General features: G+C 38.0%; 1 protein-coding gene across 1 annotated transcript in view; it reads right to left on the minus strand.

Moving 5' to 3' along the window:
• Positions 1 to 1624: 1624 nt before the first annotated feature.
• Positions 1625 to 17769, minus strand: part of antxr1c (ANTXR cell adhesion molecule 1c) — a 76114-nt gene continuing 59969 nt past the window's right edge. Inside the window, exons 15-18 of the mRNA XM_059325013.1 lie at positions 17312 to 17410; positions 16042 to 16209; positions 13267 to 13347; positions 1625 to 2454 (exon numbers count right to left, since the gene is read on the minus strand). Coding sequence (XP_059180996.1) covers positions 2194 to 2454; positions 13267 to 13347; positions 16042 to 16209; positions 17312 to 17410 — 609 coding nt within the window. The 3' untranslated portion in view covers positions 1625 to 2193. The remainder of the gene's footprint in view (positions 2455 to 13266; positions 13348 to 16041; positions 16210 to 17311; positions 17411 to 17769) is intronic.

Consider the following 17769-nt stretch of genomic DNA (forward strand, 5'->3'; position numbering starts at 1 on the left):
TTCAACACCGTATCTCAAACACATATTGTAAAAACAAACCTTCCATAGAACATCTGTACACTTCCCTGTCACTGAATGGTACAAAAACTGGACCACAAAACTACATAACCGTATCATTTCTGTATCAAAGGGCGGGAATTTGTTGTTGGGTAAAGGAAACATCACAAAAAGTTAAAGAAAAAAATCACTTTGGCACCGAGAACAATTAAAAATGTTCAAATCAGACATGGTTTATCTTCTTTATCTATCTCTTACTCAACAGGACCAATTGATATTTCTGTGAAATATAATTTTTAAAACCTCTGATTTACCGTCACAGCAATGGAGAAATAATTCTGCTCAAGGTTTAACCTCAGATTTCCACTTACTTTATCACCAGAACTTGACAACAATGGCCGAACTCAGTAGTTGATAAGAACAACAAAGAAATTTCATCCATTTCAGAATTCTTCTGTGGACTTCATGTCCCAACATGCTTTGCTGTCCAGCAACAATCCTCCCTGATCTCACAAACGCCAACATTAAGTAAAAAATTTCCCCGAATCACCCCATTCACCTTCTATGTGGGACACAATGTCGAGTCAAACTGCTTTTTCCAATGTTTTTTTTGACAAAGTTTTACTGGTTTTCCAATTTTCCCCTCCAACTTTATCATGCTAAATTGTAGCATGTTTGAATTGACTTTGACTAGTCAGGCGGCTTGGGACCAGATTTAAGAGTAATGGAGACATGTCGGACATTTTTTCCACCTGCTCTCTATCACTATAGGTTTCAATTTTTGGTGGGAGCCATATAAAGTCTATGAGAACCAATATATCTTCCAAGCTACTCAGAAGGTCAATCTGGTTGTCAAAATCTACATTTTCTGTTGGGAAAAATGTATATACAAGATCTGACATGAGATTAAAGTGTTCCCTTGATTTTTTTCAGCAGTGTACATGGCAGCTAATCCTCACTCTCCCATGAACAAAGAGTCCAAACACTTTCAGCTCAGGATTTCCTGCTGCAGCACTTGAAGACCTACCAGTCTGGGTGAAAATGAAGATATCTATTGGATCAAATAATCATCTAGACCAGGGATGGGCAACTTAAATGCTGGAGGGAGCCACAAATTTTTCATGGCCACTACCACAGGGCCACATATAGGAGCGTGCACTTAACCAGATATGATGAAACTGCAATTTTAAAAATGTTACTAAATGTTACTAAATGTTATGGACTGTTTACAGTCCAGTAACTTAACATAGTTCATGCTCAAATGCATGTTTAACAGCATAAATAGGAATACAAAAGGTTTGAAGCTAATTAAAAATAACCACTTACTGTGATTTCTTTTTTTTTTCAATGCAAGAACAGCAGACCAACATTAATTACAAGAAGTAATTTTGTGCATTTTTACACTGAACTTTTAAAATTTCATGCTCAAATGCATGTAGTTGTACTGAGGGCCACTTCAAGTGACACCAAGATTGACCTTCTGAGTGTCTTGGAAGATATATTGGTTCTCATAGATTTTATATGGCTGCCATCTCCGATCCACAATCTTGATGAAGTGGCTCCTACCAAAAGTTTAAACCTATGGTGATGGAGAACATGCAATTATTCATTGCAATGCAATGAATAATTTTCCTACGTTTCTATGTATAAATTATTTCTGTAGAGTGGTATCTGCGGACAATTTTTTTCCCTCCCTCTGCACTCTAGCGATGATGTCATCCACTCTAGCCTCTCCATAGGGTTACATTGGGGGGATTTTTTGGCGCGGTTTTGCCAAATAATTTGAAAACCGTTTGCTGAAACACTTAGAAAAGAAAATGTAGATTTTGACACCAAGATTGACCTTCTGAGTGTCTTGGATGATATATTGGTTCTCATAGACTTTATATGGCTGCCATCTCCGAAGTGGCTCCTACCAAAAATTTAAACCTATAGTGATAGAGAGCATGTGGAAAAAATGTGGTGCTTTTATCCGGCGTGTCCTCTTTATTTAGCTCCGCCTCCTGACTCGACACTCCGCCCCGAACATGGAAGTCTGGGCTGATAAATCCTGGTGATCTTTGGCTGGTAGCAGGAATATCTTTGGCAGCGAGGACCAAAACCTTCAAACTGAAGGAAGCGGTCAACAAAGCGGTAAGTCTGTGATATCAAAGCGGGGGCGCTGGGTTGTGGGCGGGGCTTGTTTGTCTGTGTGACTCAGGGTCGGAGGGTGGGAGGGGGGCGGGACGGCGGGGCACATGGCGGCCCCGGGGGCGTACGGGACGGAGGCGGTCCGGGGGGTACCTGGCCTGATGGGGGGGATCTGGGAGGAGGACTGGCGGCGGTGGTGGGGGATGGAGGTGTGGTCACGGGGCGGTAGTCCGGCGGCGGCGGCATGGGCGTGTGGATCGGGGAGCGAGGTGGCGCCTTGGCTGCCGCCGCCTCTTCTTTTACTCTGGTGAAGTTGATGCATCGACCCTGAAGGGAAGCAAAGACACAAGTCGGATTAAAACATCTTCAAATCTGGAATTGATTTGATTTAGTTTGTTTTTGTTCCTCTTTATTGGGGTTTTTTCCTTTCGTTCACATACAAAAATAAAGAAGATACATGTTAATTTATGCTTCAAATCAACACAAAAGAACAGAATGATAGTAGAAAAATAATAATATACATATTTTGGGGTATTTTTTAATGTGTTTTTACACATTTTTTTCTGCATATTTTACATATTTTTTGGCATTTTAACGTATTGTTTTGCCATTTTAAAAGATTTTTGGGGGGTGTTTTGAAGGTATTTATCGATTTATTTTGATGTATTTTTCGTATATAGATTCTGGCATCTGCAGTGCATGACACCTATAGGGGGGAAGTTAAGTTATCACACATATTCTTCAATCCTGCATAAATGTATTAGCCAATCAATTTATTATTCTATTTTTGTTTGTTGCAATGCAATGTGAGGGAGAAGAACAATTTTCCTACATTTCTATGGATAAATCATACATACATGCATAACAAATTTATTTTCTGACAATTTTTTCTCTCCGTCTCCACTCTAGTGATGATGTCGTCCAATCTAGCCTCTCCATAGGGGAACATTGGGGGGATTTTTGACGTGTTTTTGCCAAATAATTTGGGAAAACTCATTAAAACTAACTGAATATAAAAACAAAAAATCACAACGAAATTAAAACTAAAACTAATGAAAAATCCAAAACTATTAGAACCTTGATTCAGACACACATAGGTGTCTAATCTGTAGCACATCTGGGCTCAGTGACATCATGGTCACAGCTCTGTTTGTTTGACTGTGTGTGTGTGTGTGTGTGTGTGTGTGTGTGTGTGTGTGTGTGTGTGTGTGTGTGTGGCCAGCTGGTGTTCCAGATTACATTAAATCAGCTTTGTCGCCCCGACACAAATGATCCTGTTAGTCCAATGTTCTGTTCTGTCCCTTACCAAAGTTCTCCTTCTCATTATGAGACCATATGGAGAACAAAAAGATAGACAAGGATTGGGATTACAGGCTGGGTGTGTGTGTGTGATTGTGTGTGTGTGTGTGTGTGAGTGTGTGCATGTGTGTGTGTGTTCTTGTACTTCCTACATAGTGAGGACCAGAACACGTTTTCAACCAACAGAGTGAGGACATTTTTGCAAAGTGAGGACATTTCGGCCGGCCCTCACTTCTTTGAAGGCTTTTTTTAGATTTCAGACTTTGTTTTTATGGGTTAAAGGTTACAATCAGGTTTATGTTATGGTTAGTTTTGGGCATTTAGTTGTGATGGTGAAGGTTAGGGAACAAGGTTATTATAGTTAACAGAAACGAAACAAAATAACGAAAACTAGAATTGAAAAAACATTTTTTTTAACTGAAATAAAATGAGAGTTTAAAAAAAAGATAAATTAGCTGGAACTGTATTGTGTGGTTACAAAACTAACTAAAATTATAGTGAAAATGTCCTTCGTTTTCGTCTTTGTCAACTTTTTTCATACATAATGAAGATGGATCAGACAAAGGAAATAAAGGCAAAATTTACTGTGACCTCTTTTAATCTCCCACCCAACAAATACCCCATTACAAAAAACTACAACTATAAAAACTAAACTAAAACTAACACTAAAACGAATAAAAACTAGACTAAAACTAGTAAACTCACTCTAAAAACAAATGGAAACTAACTGAATTTGAAAACAAAAACTAAAACTGATGAAAAATCCAAAAGTATTATAACCTTGCAAGGGAATTCACTGTTCCAATGAGGGTCCTCACAACAATAGAAGTACAAGAATGTGTGTGTGTGTGTGTGTGTGTGTGTGTGTGTGTGTGTGTGTGTGTGTGTGTAGAGTTGTAAAATGTTAACACTGTAAGGTCGACTTATCAGACTGTAAAACAAATGAATTTGTTCCGGCAGAAATCACATTTCACTCCTGAGCTTCTCGTAAAATATTTCACGAACCGCGAGCCTCACCAGGGTTCACAGAGGTCGCGGTTACCACGGTAACCCTACCCAACGACTCCGTAGCTGCATGTGGTTGGCAACCAGAGCGGAGTGAAGTAATGTTAATCTGCTAATAAGCAGTGATTGGAGCCATAGGAGCATGGTTTCACAGAGTGGAAAATGAGGGAATTGATGTCACTCACAAAGCTGCAAAAACCTCCAGACAAAGTGTGATATGTGGGGGTTTTTCTTTTAATTTACTGAAATGTCTATGGAGCAAAAAGCATGAATAAACCAAAATGAAATGAGGCAATTCTTCCATATCCCAGTGTAAACTTTTGCCCTCTCGTCCTCTTCCATTTAACCCACCACACACTCGTCTCCAACACACACTCAGTCACAGGAAGCAGCCAAACAGTCACAATACAAAGGACACAATCCTTCCAACCCGACTGGGAAATTAGCTGCTCTGAGCAAAAAGTAAAAAAGTTGAGTAAACAGAGCAGAAAATGTGAAGAATCTAGCAGCGACCACCAGTTTCTGGTCTGTCGCCACTTATCCTGTCTGGCATTCCTAGACATCGATAAAAAACACTGAAAGCTCTGGATGAGAATCTTCTCTAATACTTAAAGTGTTTTCTTGCCTCCTTGAAATACCAGCAGAGAGGAGACGTGTAGAGAAGCTTTATTTGGGCATAAGTTCTTTAAAATAGCAAAGCTCCTTGGCTCCATCCCAGACAGGATGTATGGAGGAGATGATGGATAACTGGTCTGTTGGACTAGTGCTAAGCTAAGCTAAGCTAAGCGGTTGTTGGTGGTAGCTACATAATCAGCATGTCAAGCTTTCTTTCAAGGGTTGGGTGAAATATTTTCCGGATTTTTAAGATTTTTAAGGTTTTGATCAAATCAAATCAAATTTAAAACTCCTTTATTGGAGTGTTATCTCTGCTAGAATGAGAGGAGAGAATAATAATAATAATAATAATAATAATAACGAAAAATTTCCTCTGGGGAAATTCTGAAAGGGCCACGTGGGCTACTGCCGGTGTGTGTACACTATGATGAGATTCTTCAGAGATTTCCAACAATTAATACTAGTAATATTATAATACTATATTATATACAAGGAGCACACCTACAACAAGCATTCCTTTACAAGTATTTATTTATACAGCAACCTATGACCTTTAACCTCAAAATGTGTGTGTGTGTGTGTGTGTGTGTGAAACATGTGTATCTGGAGGAGTGTGCGCGTTACGTGCGCATTTGTGTGTGCGTGTATCTGTAACTGTAATCACATCAAAGCATCAAAGGCGTTGGGGTCGACCAATCAGAGCAGAGCAATCAATGGAATGAACAGCTGTGGAATCTTCTGGCAGAGTGACAGCAGCCAGAGGTGGACAGAGTGAAATTTCTGGCCTCGAACAGAAAGCATTTTTGGCAAAACCATAAAACCTATCATTGATCCAACTTCACTTTGAGCGTCCTGAGTTCTTCCTGAACGTCTACATATGTTTTTTGTGAAGAAAAATTAAGAAATAGCTTTGTTAGAGCGATCTAAAAAAAACTGTTACATCTCCCTTTTTCAGAAATCTTCCTGTGTTTTTAATATGGGAGCCAATGAGGCTGTTGGTGGTGTTGGTGGATCATCTGTGCGTCCTACGCCCAAACTATAACTCTGACAGCTTTACCAGAGGATTGTGAGGGAGAAGACTAATTTTCCTACGTTCTATGTATAAATTATTTCTGTAGAGTGGAATTTGCGGCCTGGAGCGCAGTTTTCAAATTATTTTTTGACAGTTTTTTCTCTCCCTCTACACTCTGCCGATGATGTCACACACTGTGACACGAACATTCTGTGCAATACACACCCATTATAATCTCAGAATTTCTCCAAAAATGATCATGGTCATTGAACAGGGATTGATAAAAAACTATATGACCTATCGAAACGTGGATTAATACACCGATACACAAGACTTGTGTCTACTGTTTAAAGTTTAAATGGAGTCTCTAGGTGAAATTATGCCGGAGAAGTAGACGTTTAAAAATCTCCAATTATTGTTCTTTTTCGCTCATTTTTTGTCGGCCATCCCATTCATTTCAATGCAAAATTTTGGGCAGTTTTTTGAGACTTACGTCGCGTTCAACATGCTTATTTCTAGATTTAATAATCTTAATTTAAGAAATCTTGTCAAGGTAAAATATCTGTCCATGCAGCAAGATCATTTCCCTCAGATTTACTGTTTTTATCTGGTTTTTAAACACCTTTTTTGCAGTGAAAGCAGATGGGGTCGACCTTTAACTGTGGAAGCAAGTAACTCCCTAGTGTTGCTGTTAGCTTGTCAAAGTGAAATAAAACAAGCTGCAATGTGCCTTTAAATGTGTGGAAACCTCCCTGCAGGTTAAATGACTCGTTGAGTTGCATGTGGAGGACTTTTCTAAAGTTTCTCTTCATGTTCATGACTCTGTTAGCGCCTCGCTGCGGTTTCAATCTATGAACATTTTCCTGGATTAAAGAAAGCCACACTCGCCGGTTCTTTCTCACTGACCTCCTCCACCGTCTGCAGTCTTACCAGGGTCATAAAATGTCTCGGAGTGGGCAGAATGGCAGAGTGTGTATGTGTGTGTGTGTGTGTGTGTGTGTGTGTGTGTGTGAGACATGGTTGGCTGGTGGAGACAGAGAAGGTATTAGCTCATGTCCTCTAGCAGATAAATGCTTCCCTGGAGGCTAAAAACATGAGGGAGAGGACAAGACTCTCTGACGTCAGGGTAATGGATGTGGTTAGGTAGACACACACACACACACACACACACACACACACAGACACACACACACACACATTCTTGTACTTCTATCTTTGTGAGGACCCCCATTGTAACAGTGAATTCCCTACCAAGGTTATAATAGTTTTGGATTTTTCATCAGTTTTAGTTTAAATTTTGTTGTGAATTTTTGTTTTCAAATACAGTTAGTTTTAAGGAGTTTTTAGAGTGAGTTTACTAGTTTTAGTTTAGTATTTATTTTTTTGAAATGCTTTAGTTTTAGTTTAGTTTTTATTAGTTGTAGTGTTTTGTAATGGGGTATTTGTTGGGTGGGAGATTAAAAGAGGTCACAGTAAATTTTGCCTTTATTTCCTTTGTCTGATCCATCTTCATTATGTATGAAAAAAGTTGACAAAGACGAAAACGAAGGACATTTTCACTATAATTTTAGTTAGTTTTGTAACCACACAATACAGTTTCAGTTAATTATCATCATCATGTAACCTTTAACCCTTAAAACAAAGTCTGAAATCTAAAAAAACCCTTTGAAGAAATGTCCTCACTTTGCCAAAATGTCCTCACTCTGTTGGTTAAAAACTTGTTCTGGTCCTCACTATGTAGGAAGTACAAGAACACACACACACACACACACACACACACACAAATACACACACACACACACACTCATCATGGCGAACTCCTGTTTCAAATGTAGATAACTTCGTCTTGTGGTCTTAACTTAACTTGATGTATCACTGCTGAACTATGTGGTTATGGACATATATACAGGAAACACACACACACACACACACACACACACACACACACACACTCACCAGCCATCCAGCCCGGTGCTGAGAGGATTTTACTTCTTCATCTATTCTGGTTGAGCAAAATGCACAAAACACACAGTTTGGACATGAGCCAAACCATGAGGCTTTAAAATGATACTCACACACACACACACACACACATGAAACCACTCTATCTCATACTGTAGAGAGCCGATACAGAGCAAACAGGAGGAGGTTATTGAGTTCACTGCTGGGAGAAAGAGACAGTGTGTGTGTGTGGTGCCGCTGGAGGCAGTATCAAAATGATAAAAATTTAAAAAAAAAACACAAAATGACCCAAAAAAGACACAAAATTATCTAAAAAAGACACTAAATTATTTAAAAAAGAAACTAAATTACCAAAAAAAACTAAATTCCTTAAAAAAGACACAAAGTGACCAAAAAAAGACCAAAAATTACTTAAAAAAAGACAGAAAATTATCTAAAAAGACACAAATTATTTTAAAAAGACACTAAATTACCAAAAAAAGACAAAATTATTAAAAAAAGACACAAAAAGACACAAAATTATTAAAAAAGACACAAAATGACCAAAAAAACCCCCGAAATTACTTAAAAAGGACACAAAATGATTTAAAAAAGACACAAAAAGAACAAAATTACTAAAAAAAGACACAAAATTACCAAATAAGACACAAAATTATTTTAAAAAGACACAAAATGACCAAAAAAGACACTAAATTACCAAATACAGACAAAATTATTTTAAAAAAAAAGACACAAAATTACTTAAAAACGACACAAAATGACCAAAATTACCAAAAAAGTAATTACAGGGACCTTCCACACACAACACAGTAAAGTGCCATTCATATAAAACTCACATTAAACTCTCATATCAAGGTGGGGGCCACAAAATATCATCACGAGGACCGCAATTGGCCCGCGGGCCGCCAGTTTGAGACCCATGGTATATATAGGGTGACATTCAGCTGTTGCCGTGGCGATCGGCACGTCTCTATAAACAGCAGAATGAATCCAGACTGAAGTCATGTACAGAATGTTTCTATTAAAGAGGAAGTGTGAGACTGTAACGGGTCATTTACCACCACGGAGCTCTTCAGGTAACGTTTAAAAAGAGGAAAGAGGAAAAAGGAAAGGAGTCCCTCGCTTGTTTCCACTCTTTGAGATAAAACATGAGACAGCGTGGCTTTGAGCCTGCTGGATGTTTCTGCTGCTTCGTTACAAACCACAAACGACTAGAAGAGACGACACCGTGAGTGGAAAGAGAGATTTCTGGTAGAAAGTCAGCGTTGCGTCATGCAGCGCTGACGTATGTAGCCGTCGCTAAAAGCTTCTCTGGGTGAGAGAAATCTGTCGAGTAAGGGAATCAAAAACCCAATTCTTTTTTTATTCTCTGGTGAAGATGTAATCGTGAGTTAACAGCAGCTGGTTTTTGTCTCATTTGTCTCTCAGGGAGAGCTGAAAGCTTCTCTGTTTCTGTTTGGTGAGCCAAGAAAACACTCTTAAATGTGGAATTCCCGTTAAACAAAAAAAAAAAAATCCTTGGAAATGTTGTGCTAATAAGGCCTGATTTTAACTGGAGCTTGGACCAGAGCCTGATCAGCAGGAGGGGAAGGACAGAAAGGTGGAGAACAGATCGGGAAACAGCAGAAAAGAAAGAAAAAAGGAGCTCTGCGAGGCTACACTGAGGTAGAAAGAAGGTGCTTTGAGCTAACTGCTAATGTCAGGGTGCCAACATGCTAATGCTAACATGCTGATGTTTATATATTTATACTGTGTTATACCTTATATCCACCACATGTTTCCACTTGACCCAAGTCACTTTTGGTACCAGCTACTTTTCTCAGTTTTCTTTTCCACTCAACATAACCCATAACCAACATGATCTCACAGAAATCCGTGAAATAGCCACGGATTTCGCTTAACTCAAAATCCGTGGAATAGTCGCTCAAATTCGCTCAAATTTCCGTGAAACTGACACGGATTTCGCTACAATGCAAGTTAATGACATAGTCATATCCCGTGGCTATTCCAACATATAAAGTGATTATGTACATTCACTGAGTGAATATTTAGAAAATAAAACATATATTTCTCGCTAGAAATGTGATCAAAATCCATTTTTATGCAGAAACTAAGTCAAAATATTGATTTTTCACTAAAAAATGAGAGAACTGTCCGCCATGTTTTTTGTTCTGACCGCTGGGACCTTGAAAGTCACGTGACTTGGAACAAACCAATAGGAACAAATATCCATGGAATAGCCACGGGATATGACTGGCATTAACTTGCATTGTAGCGAAATCCGTGTCAGTTTCACGGAAATTTGAGTGATTCCGTGGCTATTCCACGGATTTTGAGTTAAGCGAAATCCGTGGCTATTTCACGGATTTCTGTGAGACCAGGTTGCCCATAACCCTTTTATCCATCAATCTAAAGGTTTTTTTTTATCTTGGTAAGAACCAAATAATCATCAGGTCACTCTGCTCGGGCCAGTTCATCACTGCTGGCAGCTTTACTTTATCTGGTTATAAGAGTTAATTTCTTATTTTAAGCGTCTGTGAAGGAAATTTGGTGTTTCCTGCATGGTGGGACAAGAAGTAGGCGGCGACCTACTTGATATTCAAGACGCAAGGCATTGTGGGAACTCACTCTGCGAACTCTGTGGGCTCTGTCCTGGTGTGATGTATAGGGCAGGAAGATAGGGCCGCATTGAGACTTGCTTAAGAATCAATGCTGGGAACTACAACAGATATCGGTCGAGCGGTGTTTGGGGCTTTGTTGTACTGTAAAAGAGCCATTCGGGATTGTGCGGTGTATGGAACACGAATGTGCTAATAAAACCTGCTGAACAGAGTATTGTGTGGTTCTTGTTTTTTCCAGCTCACCCACTAACTTAGTGCAGTTGTTAAAACTGCCACGACACATCCAACACGCTTATTCCTAGAAACCCCTTTTTTTGCAGTGTAAAGCTGACTTGTTGGAGGGATTTAAAACTTCCCTAGAGAGTTTTCTGTACTCAGTGACCTCTATCTCCACATTCAAACTATTATCTAGAGATTAATATGAGGCTTTAAAACTAAACCATGTGACAGATATGAGAGGAGGAGAGACTTTTTACAGCTCAGATCAGAACCTCCTCTGAGCTGAGAGGATGTCTGGCTGAGAGCTGCCGTTCTGCTTTTTATCCGATTCATGACGTTTAATTTGAAGCAGGTGTGAGACGCTGTTCAACGGGACGGAGACGAGCCAGCAGAGGTGTTAGAACAGCAGGAGGGAGAGAGACAGACAGATGGAGAGAGAGACAGATGAGTAACGGCTGCTCATGACTGAAACATTCGTGACTGTCGACACACCAGAATTCATATAAAACGGAGCCAGTTTGGAAGAAAATGTTGGGTTTTCTCAGACAGTTTGGAACAAATTACTGGGTTTCTCAGACTTTGAAACACCGTAAATGTATATGTCAGCCAAAACAAATATATATATATATGTATGTATATAAATTAATGGTAAAATCTTTAATTTATTAAAGATAATTTACTTTAATCTATTATTATAAAGTATAAAGACAGTTTGGAACAAATTATTGGGTTTCTCAGACTTTGAAACACCGTAAATGTATATGTCAGCCAAAACATATATATACATATATATATATATATATATATACATATATATATATATATATATATATATATATATATATATATATATATATATATATATATATATATATACATATATATATATATATATATATATATATATATATATATATATATATATATATATGTATAAATATATATGTATGTAAATTAATGGTAAAATCTTTAATTTATGCAGCATTTATAAAGTATTATTATAAAAGTATTATTATAAAGTATAAAGACAGTTTGGAACAAATTATTGGGTTTCTCAGACTTTGAAACACCGTAAATGTATATGTCAGCCAAAACATATATATATACACATATATATGTATGTAAATTAATGGTAAAATCTTTAATTTATGCAGCATTTATAAAGTATTTTCTGGTCAATTATATGGCAGAACAGCGTTTCTTTTGATGGAAAAACCTTTTAGTTATACAGTAAAAAAATTGAATAAAATGTCTTAAATCTTAAAAGTGAAATCAACAGTGCTAATATCATTTTGCCGTAATATTAGAAAAAGTTGCACCGGTAGAGTTCTGGCAACCACAGCTGCTGTTTTTGTTGTTGTTGTTTTTTTACAGTGTACCAGTTATTATGGGCAAAAATACTGTAATAAGACTTCTTGTAAGTGAAGTTACCCTGAGAACTCAATAAACTCTCAACAGAAAAAACGCCAAAAAAATATTAAAAACATGTGAGAAGGGTGGAGAGAGGAAGCTGAGGGTCATCACAGGTATAAAACCCTGCAGGAGGGGAAATTAATCTGAGTGGGTGTGGATAAAAGCATTTAACCCTTTATCAGACAAAGAACCATATTTGGTAACTTGAGTCTTTAGACATCTATAACAGGTCTCCTCGCTCTCTGACCAATCAGTAAATCAATCAAGATTCAAGCTTTCCTTTATTGTCATTCTATTAAAAAAGTATACAACTAAATTTACGTGTGCTTCTCATATTTAAGGTGCTTTAAAAAAGACATTCAGACATTACGCATATGTAATAAGTAGTCTTAAAAGATAATAAATAGTTTAAAGGTAAAAGATAAAGTGATGATGTATGCAGATGATGTGTTATTGTCTATTTAGGGTTGCTGTGGGAAAGAGACTATAATAATTATAATAATAATAATGACTCAATTGACCTCGATTTGCAATATAAAAATGAAAAATTTTGCAAAAAGTCTTGTAATATCCTCCAATAACACTTCAGGGTTGATATTTTCAATCTCCAGGAGTGTCCTACAGTGGTGGTTCTACACAGGGGCCTACAGGGGCCACTGCCCCTTTCATTGTACACAAAAGGAACCCAGAATGTGAACATTGTATAATAGTTTAACTCGAAGGAGTCTTAAAGGGCTATTTCGTCAATTTTTGAATCCCTTTCATGTCTTTACGTGTCTTTTTTTGTCATTTTGTGTCTTTTTTGGTCATTTTTATGTCTTTTTCAAGACATTCAAAGATTTTGAATGCTTAAATATCATCTTTGCCATTTTTTCATGTGCTAATGTGCCCCTCTGATTAAACACTGGCCCCTCCTGGGCCCCCACAGTAAAATTGGTCTAGAACCGTCACTGGTGTCCTATAAAGGGTTAATGAAACACTGCAGGTACTCACATGGTCTCCAGGTTGGGGTCTCATCAGGGAAACCTGGTCGTAGCCGCGACGAAACAGAGCCCAGATAGCATCCAGTTTACCCTGCAGGGTCAGAGAGAGGGAGGGTTAACATCTGGACACATCTGGACACACAGAACTCCATCCAGTCCTGTTAATAGTGTTTCTACTGTGTTCTGAGGTCCAGCAGCTGATTCTACTGATTGGTACTGATTGAACTCATTAGTCACTATTAATCATGTTTTGGTTCTTCGTGTCGACATGAACCTGAATCTCCTGTGAATCAATTCTCTGCAGCCATAAAAATAAAGTAGTTACCAGGAAATCAACTAAGTGCCTGGGAAAATAAAGGGGAACTCCAGTATTTCCATGTTCCCCATGTTTTGTGTCTCATTGTGTCTAGTTTGGAAAACAATTGAAATCAGTTCAGTATTGAGCAACAAGAGAGCTGAAAATGGTTGCAACATAATCCTTCAGTGTGATCTATTTACACTAACTGACAGGCTCAGATTGGTATTAGAAGAGTATGACAACATTATGGAAAGGACCTATATATATATATATATATATATATATATATATATTGTTTCTTTATTATTCTGCTGATTATCTAAATCCAGCTGTGTGATTCCCTGACGTTGATTGGACCTCCTGGAGCTGTGAGACCGCCTACTTCCTGGTTGCTGCTTGCTCGTCTGTGATTGGTGCGGCAGAGATTCCCGTCAGTCAGCCAATCAGGAGCCTCCAATCAACCAACTGACCCTATAAAAGGCTCCTGTTTCCACAGTTCATGTTGGCTGTGAAATAGTCTGTTTTACTGTTGGTTAAACACCTGTTAATGTAATCAGAAAGCTTTGTATTGTATTACTGAGTGTATTGAGGGCTGTAGCAGTATTTTTGGGAATCTTTGTAAGTTCTGTTATGTTAGTTTGTAAATGTGTTAGACTGAGAGAACCAAGAGTTGGACATCCTTTGTTTAACTATTAGTTTGTTTTGTCTGTTGTTTTTGAAAGCGTATGGCTGCTGACCTCTTTTTGTACTTTATATCTTTTCTTTTTTAAACCAAGAGCTCGGGAATTAATTCATTCAACTTTGTATAGTGCTTTGGTCATTTGTCAGTCCCGTGTTGCTTCTTTTTGTTATATTTTCTTGTGCAACAGGATTCTCTCTCTGGTTAAATAAATGCTTGACTTTAACCAGAACTGCCCAGTGTTGCATTCCACCTCAGAAACACAGAAAAAATCCCAAAAACACACAAAAAAAACCCATAAAAAACACAATAAAATGACAAAACGCATAAAAACACACAAAAACACACATAAAAATGACACAAAAAATGCAAAAAACACAAAAAATTACAAAAAGCACACAAGAAAACATTAAACACGAAAGATTGCATTAAAAATGCATTGAAATGCTGAATGCACGCTGCAAAATAAAAAAAAATCTTTTCAAAAACTTCAGTAAAATCATGTTAGACTTGGTCGAGGTAGTTTTAACCTTTGCTGAAAAAGAGTTGATGCAATAATGGGACATGGAAACTTCTAGAAAAGCCAAAACTTTAGAGTTCAGCTTACAGCAGCAGGGCTCTCTGGGGCTTTGTGGACTCCAGAGGGTTAAAGAATGTCCGGAGAGAAAATGTTACTTTACTTTGTCTTTTGCACATTAATAGTTTTCGTGCTTCTTCAACTAATTCTCCATCAACATGTCGTGAAGAGGCTTTATTCTTTATTCCTCCCTGCTGCCTTGTGAAAAGGTTGCAGCTCGCCTCATGGAGCTCTTCATGTTTCCTCTGAAGCTGAAGCTTCTTGTGGCTTGTGAATTTTCTGCCACCCGCAGTTATTCTAAACTCTCTGAGCTCAGAAACACACAGCCAGTGGTCAAAGTGTAAACAAGGCAGATTCCTCAGTTCCTGAAAAGCTGACATGTTGTTCCACTCTGAGGCATTCTGCACTGCAAAAAAGCCAACTTGTATTTTTTGGCCTAAAACAGTGATTTAAGTTGGTAAAACTTGGAAATATAAATTATTGACATGTAGGGCAATAATGTAAGTTAGCACAACAAAGGAAGCCAGTTGTCTGCTCAAAAACAAGTTGGTGAGTTGTTGTTACTTATATCTTTAAGTTGGGGTTCACAACAAGGGACAATAGTTCTGATAACTCTTATTTCTTTGTTGGGAAATGCGGGAAAGCGGTGAAATTTGGTCATTAGCGAAAGCTAGCGGCAAACTGATGTTAGCGGCTAACTGGTGCTAGAGGCTAACTGATGCTAGCAGCTAACTGATAATATCGGCTAACTGGTGCTAGTGGCTAACTGATGCTAGCGGCTAACTGATGCTAGTGGCGCTGCTTGTTACAGCTACAAGAGTAGCCATTAGCGTATCAATGCTAACTCAAAATTGTGGTCGCAACATTAGCTGACATTTCATAGCGGCGTTACAATCGTGCCAATTCAGCACATTGCAGAAGTTAGCAGAAGTAAGGATTAAAAGTTATTACAATGTTAAATTATAAGTTAGTACAACTTACAGTTGAGTTGACAAAAACCTGAATTCAGAGTTGAGCAAACTTAAAAACAAAACTTAAAATATTTAGTTTAATTGTCCAACTTAAAATTTTATCTAAGTTTGTTGCCTTGAAATTTTGAGTTCACCCAACTTTTCTTTTTTTTGCAGTATTCTGGAGCTTCTCTGCTTTAAATGAGCAGGTTTGATGTCGACATTAATCGAGTCTTGTTCCTGAAGGGTGTGTGTGTGTGTGTGTGTGTGTGTGTGTTTACCCTGATGGGTGTGTACCACTTCCGGTCCTGAGGAGCCTTCTTGTTGTGAGATTTCTTGGGTTTGGGTTCGAAGGGTTCGTATTCCTGCTCCGGCATTTTCACCACAGCGTTCTTTGGTTTCTCCAGCTTGGCCCCCTCCTCAGTGGAGCCCTTCCCCCCCCAACGCACCTACACACAGACACACAACACACAGACACACAACACATAGACACACAACACATAGGGCATTAATATTAGCAGTCAATGGGATCTAAAGTGGTCCAGTTTCACACAGATTTGTTGTTTTACTGCAAAAAGGTGTCTAGTCTAAAACCAGATCAAACAGTAAATCTTTGGGTTCAACATGCTTATTTCTAGTAATTTGTAAAATTACCCTACAAAAGATGTAAAATTCCGCCAGAAAGATGTAAAATTACGCCAAAAAGATGTAAAATTACCCCACAAAAGACGTAAAATTATCCCAAAAAAGATGTAAAATTACGCCAAAAAGATGTAAAATTACCCCACAAAAGATGTAAAATTACCCCAAAAAAGATGTAAAATTACCCCAAAAAAGATGTAAAATTCCGCCAGAAAGATGTAAAATTACGCCAAAAAGACGTAAAATTACCCCACAAAAGACGTAAAATTACGCCAAAAAGATGTAAAATTACGCCAAAAAGACGTAAAATTACCCCAAAAAAGATGTAAAATTACCCCAAAAAAGATGTAAAATTCCACCAGAAAGATGTAAAATTACGCCAAAAAGATGTAAAATTACTCCACAAAAGACGTAAAATTATCCCAAAAAAGATGTAAAATTACGGCAAAAAAGATGTAAAACTACCTCAAAAAAGATGAAAACTGATACAAATGATTTGCAGTATTGAAACTTAAATTTAGGGCTGCAGCTAACGATTATTTTCATTATGGATTAATCTGTCGATTATTTAAACGATTAATGGATTAGTTGTTTGGTGAATAAAATGTATAAAAATATCAATGAGTGTTTCCAAACCACAAGATGACGTCCTCAAATCTCTTGTTTTGTCCACAAACCAAAGAGATATTCAGTTTATTGTCATAAAGGAACAAAGAAACCAGAAATATTCACATTGAAGAAGCTGAAATCAGAGAATTTGGACTTATTGTCTTTAAAAAAAACTGCTCAAACCAATTATTAGATTATCAAAATAGTTGACGATTGATTTAATAATCGATTATTGCTCCATTAATTGAATAATGGTTGCAGCTCTAGTTAAATCCTGATGGTCTGTAGTGTTTCTGTCACCTCCATCCTCTTGATGCCTCCGATCCCTCGTCCTCCGTAGTACGAGGCGTCCACAGTGGGCCACTTCTTCTTGGGCAGACCGTCTTCATCATCCGACTCCTGAAACACAAATCAGCACACAAAACTCACACAGGGTCAATTATGCAAATTAGGTGATGACGTCATTTAGCGACTTCTAGCGACTTTTAGGAGCCAAAAGCGACATTCCTTCCTGAGGAGAAACATGAACACTGCTCATGGCCACGGACACAGCAGCACCACTGTGGAAAGCATTCTAACCCAGGGGTCTCAAACTCACGGCCCGCGGGCCAATTGTGGCCCTCGTGACGATATTTTGTGGCCCCCACCTTGATTTGAAAGTTTAATGTGAGTTTTATATGAATGGCACTTTACCGTGTTGTGTGTGGAAGGTCCCTTTAATTACTGTTTTTGGTAATTTTGTGTCTTTTTTTGGTAAT

Source organism: Centropristis striata, chromosome 21 (genome assembly GCF_030273125.1).
Source record: "Centropristis striata isolate RG_2023a ecotype Rhode Island chromosome 21, C.striata_1.0, whole genome shotgun sequence".
NCBI lineage: Eukaryota > Metazoa > Chordata > Actinopteri > Perciformes > Serranidae > Centropristis > Centropristis striata.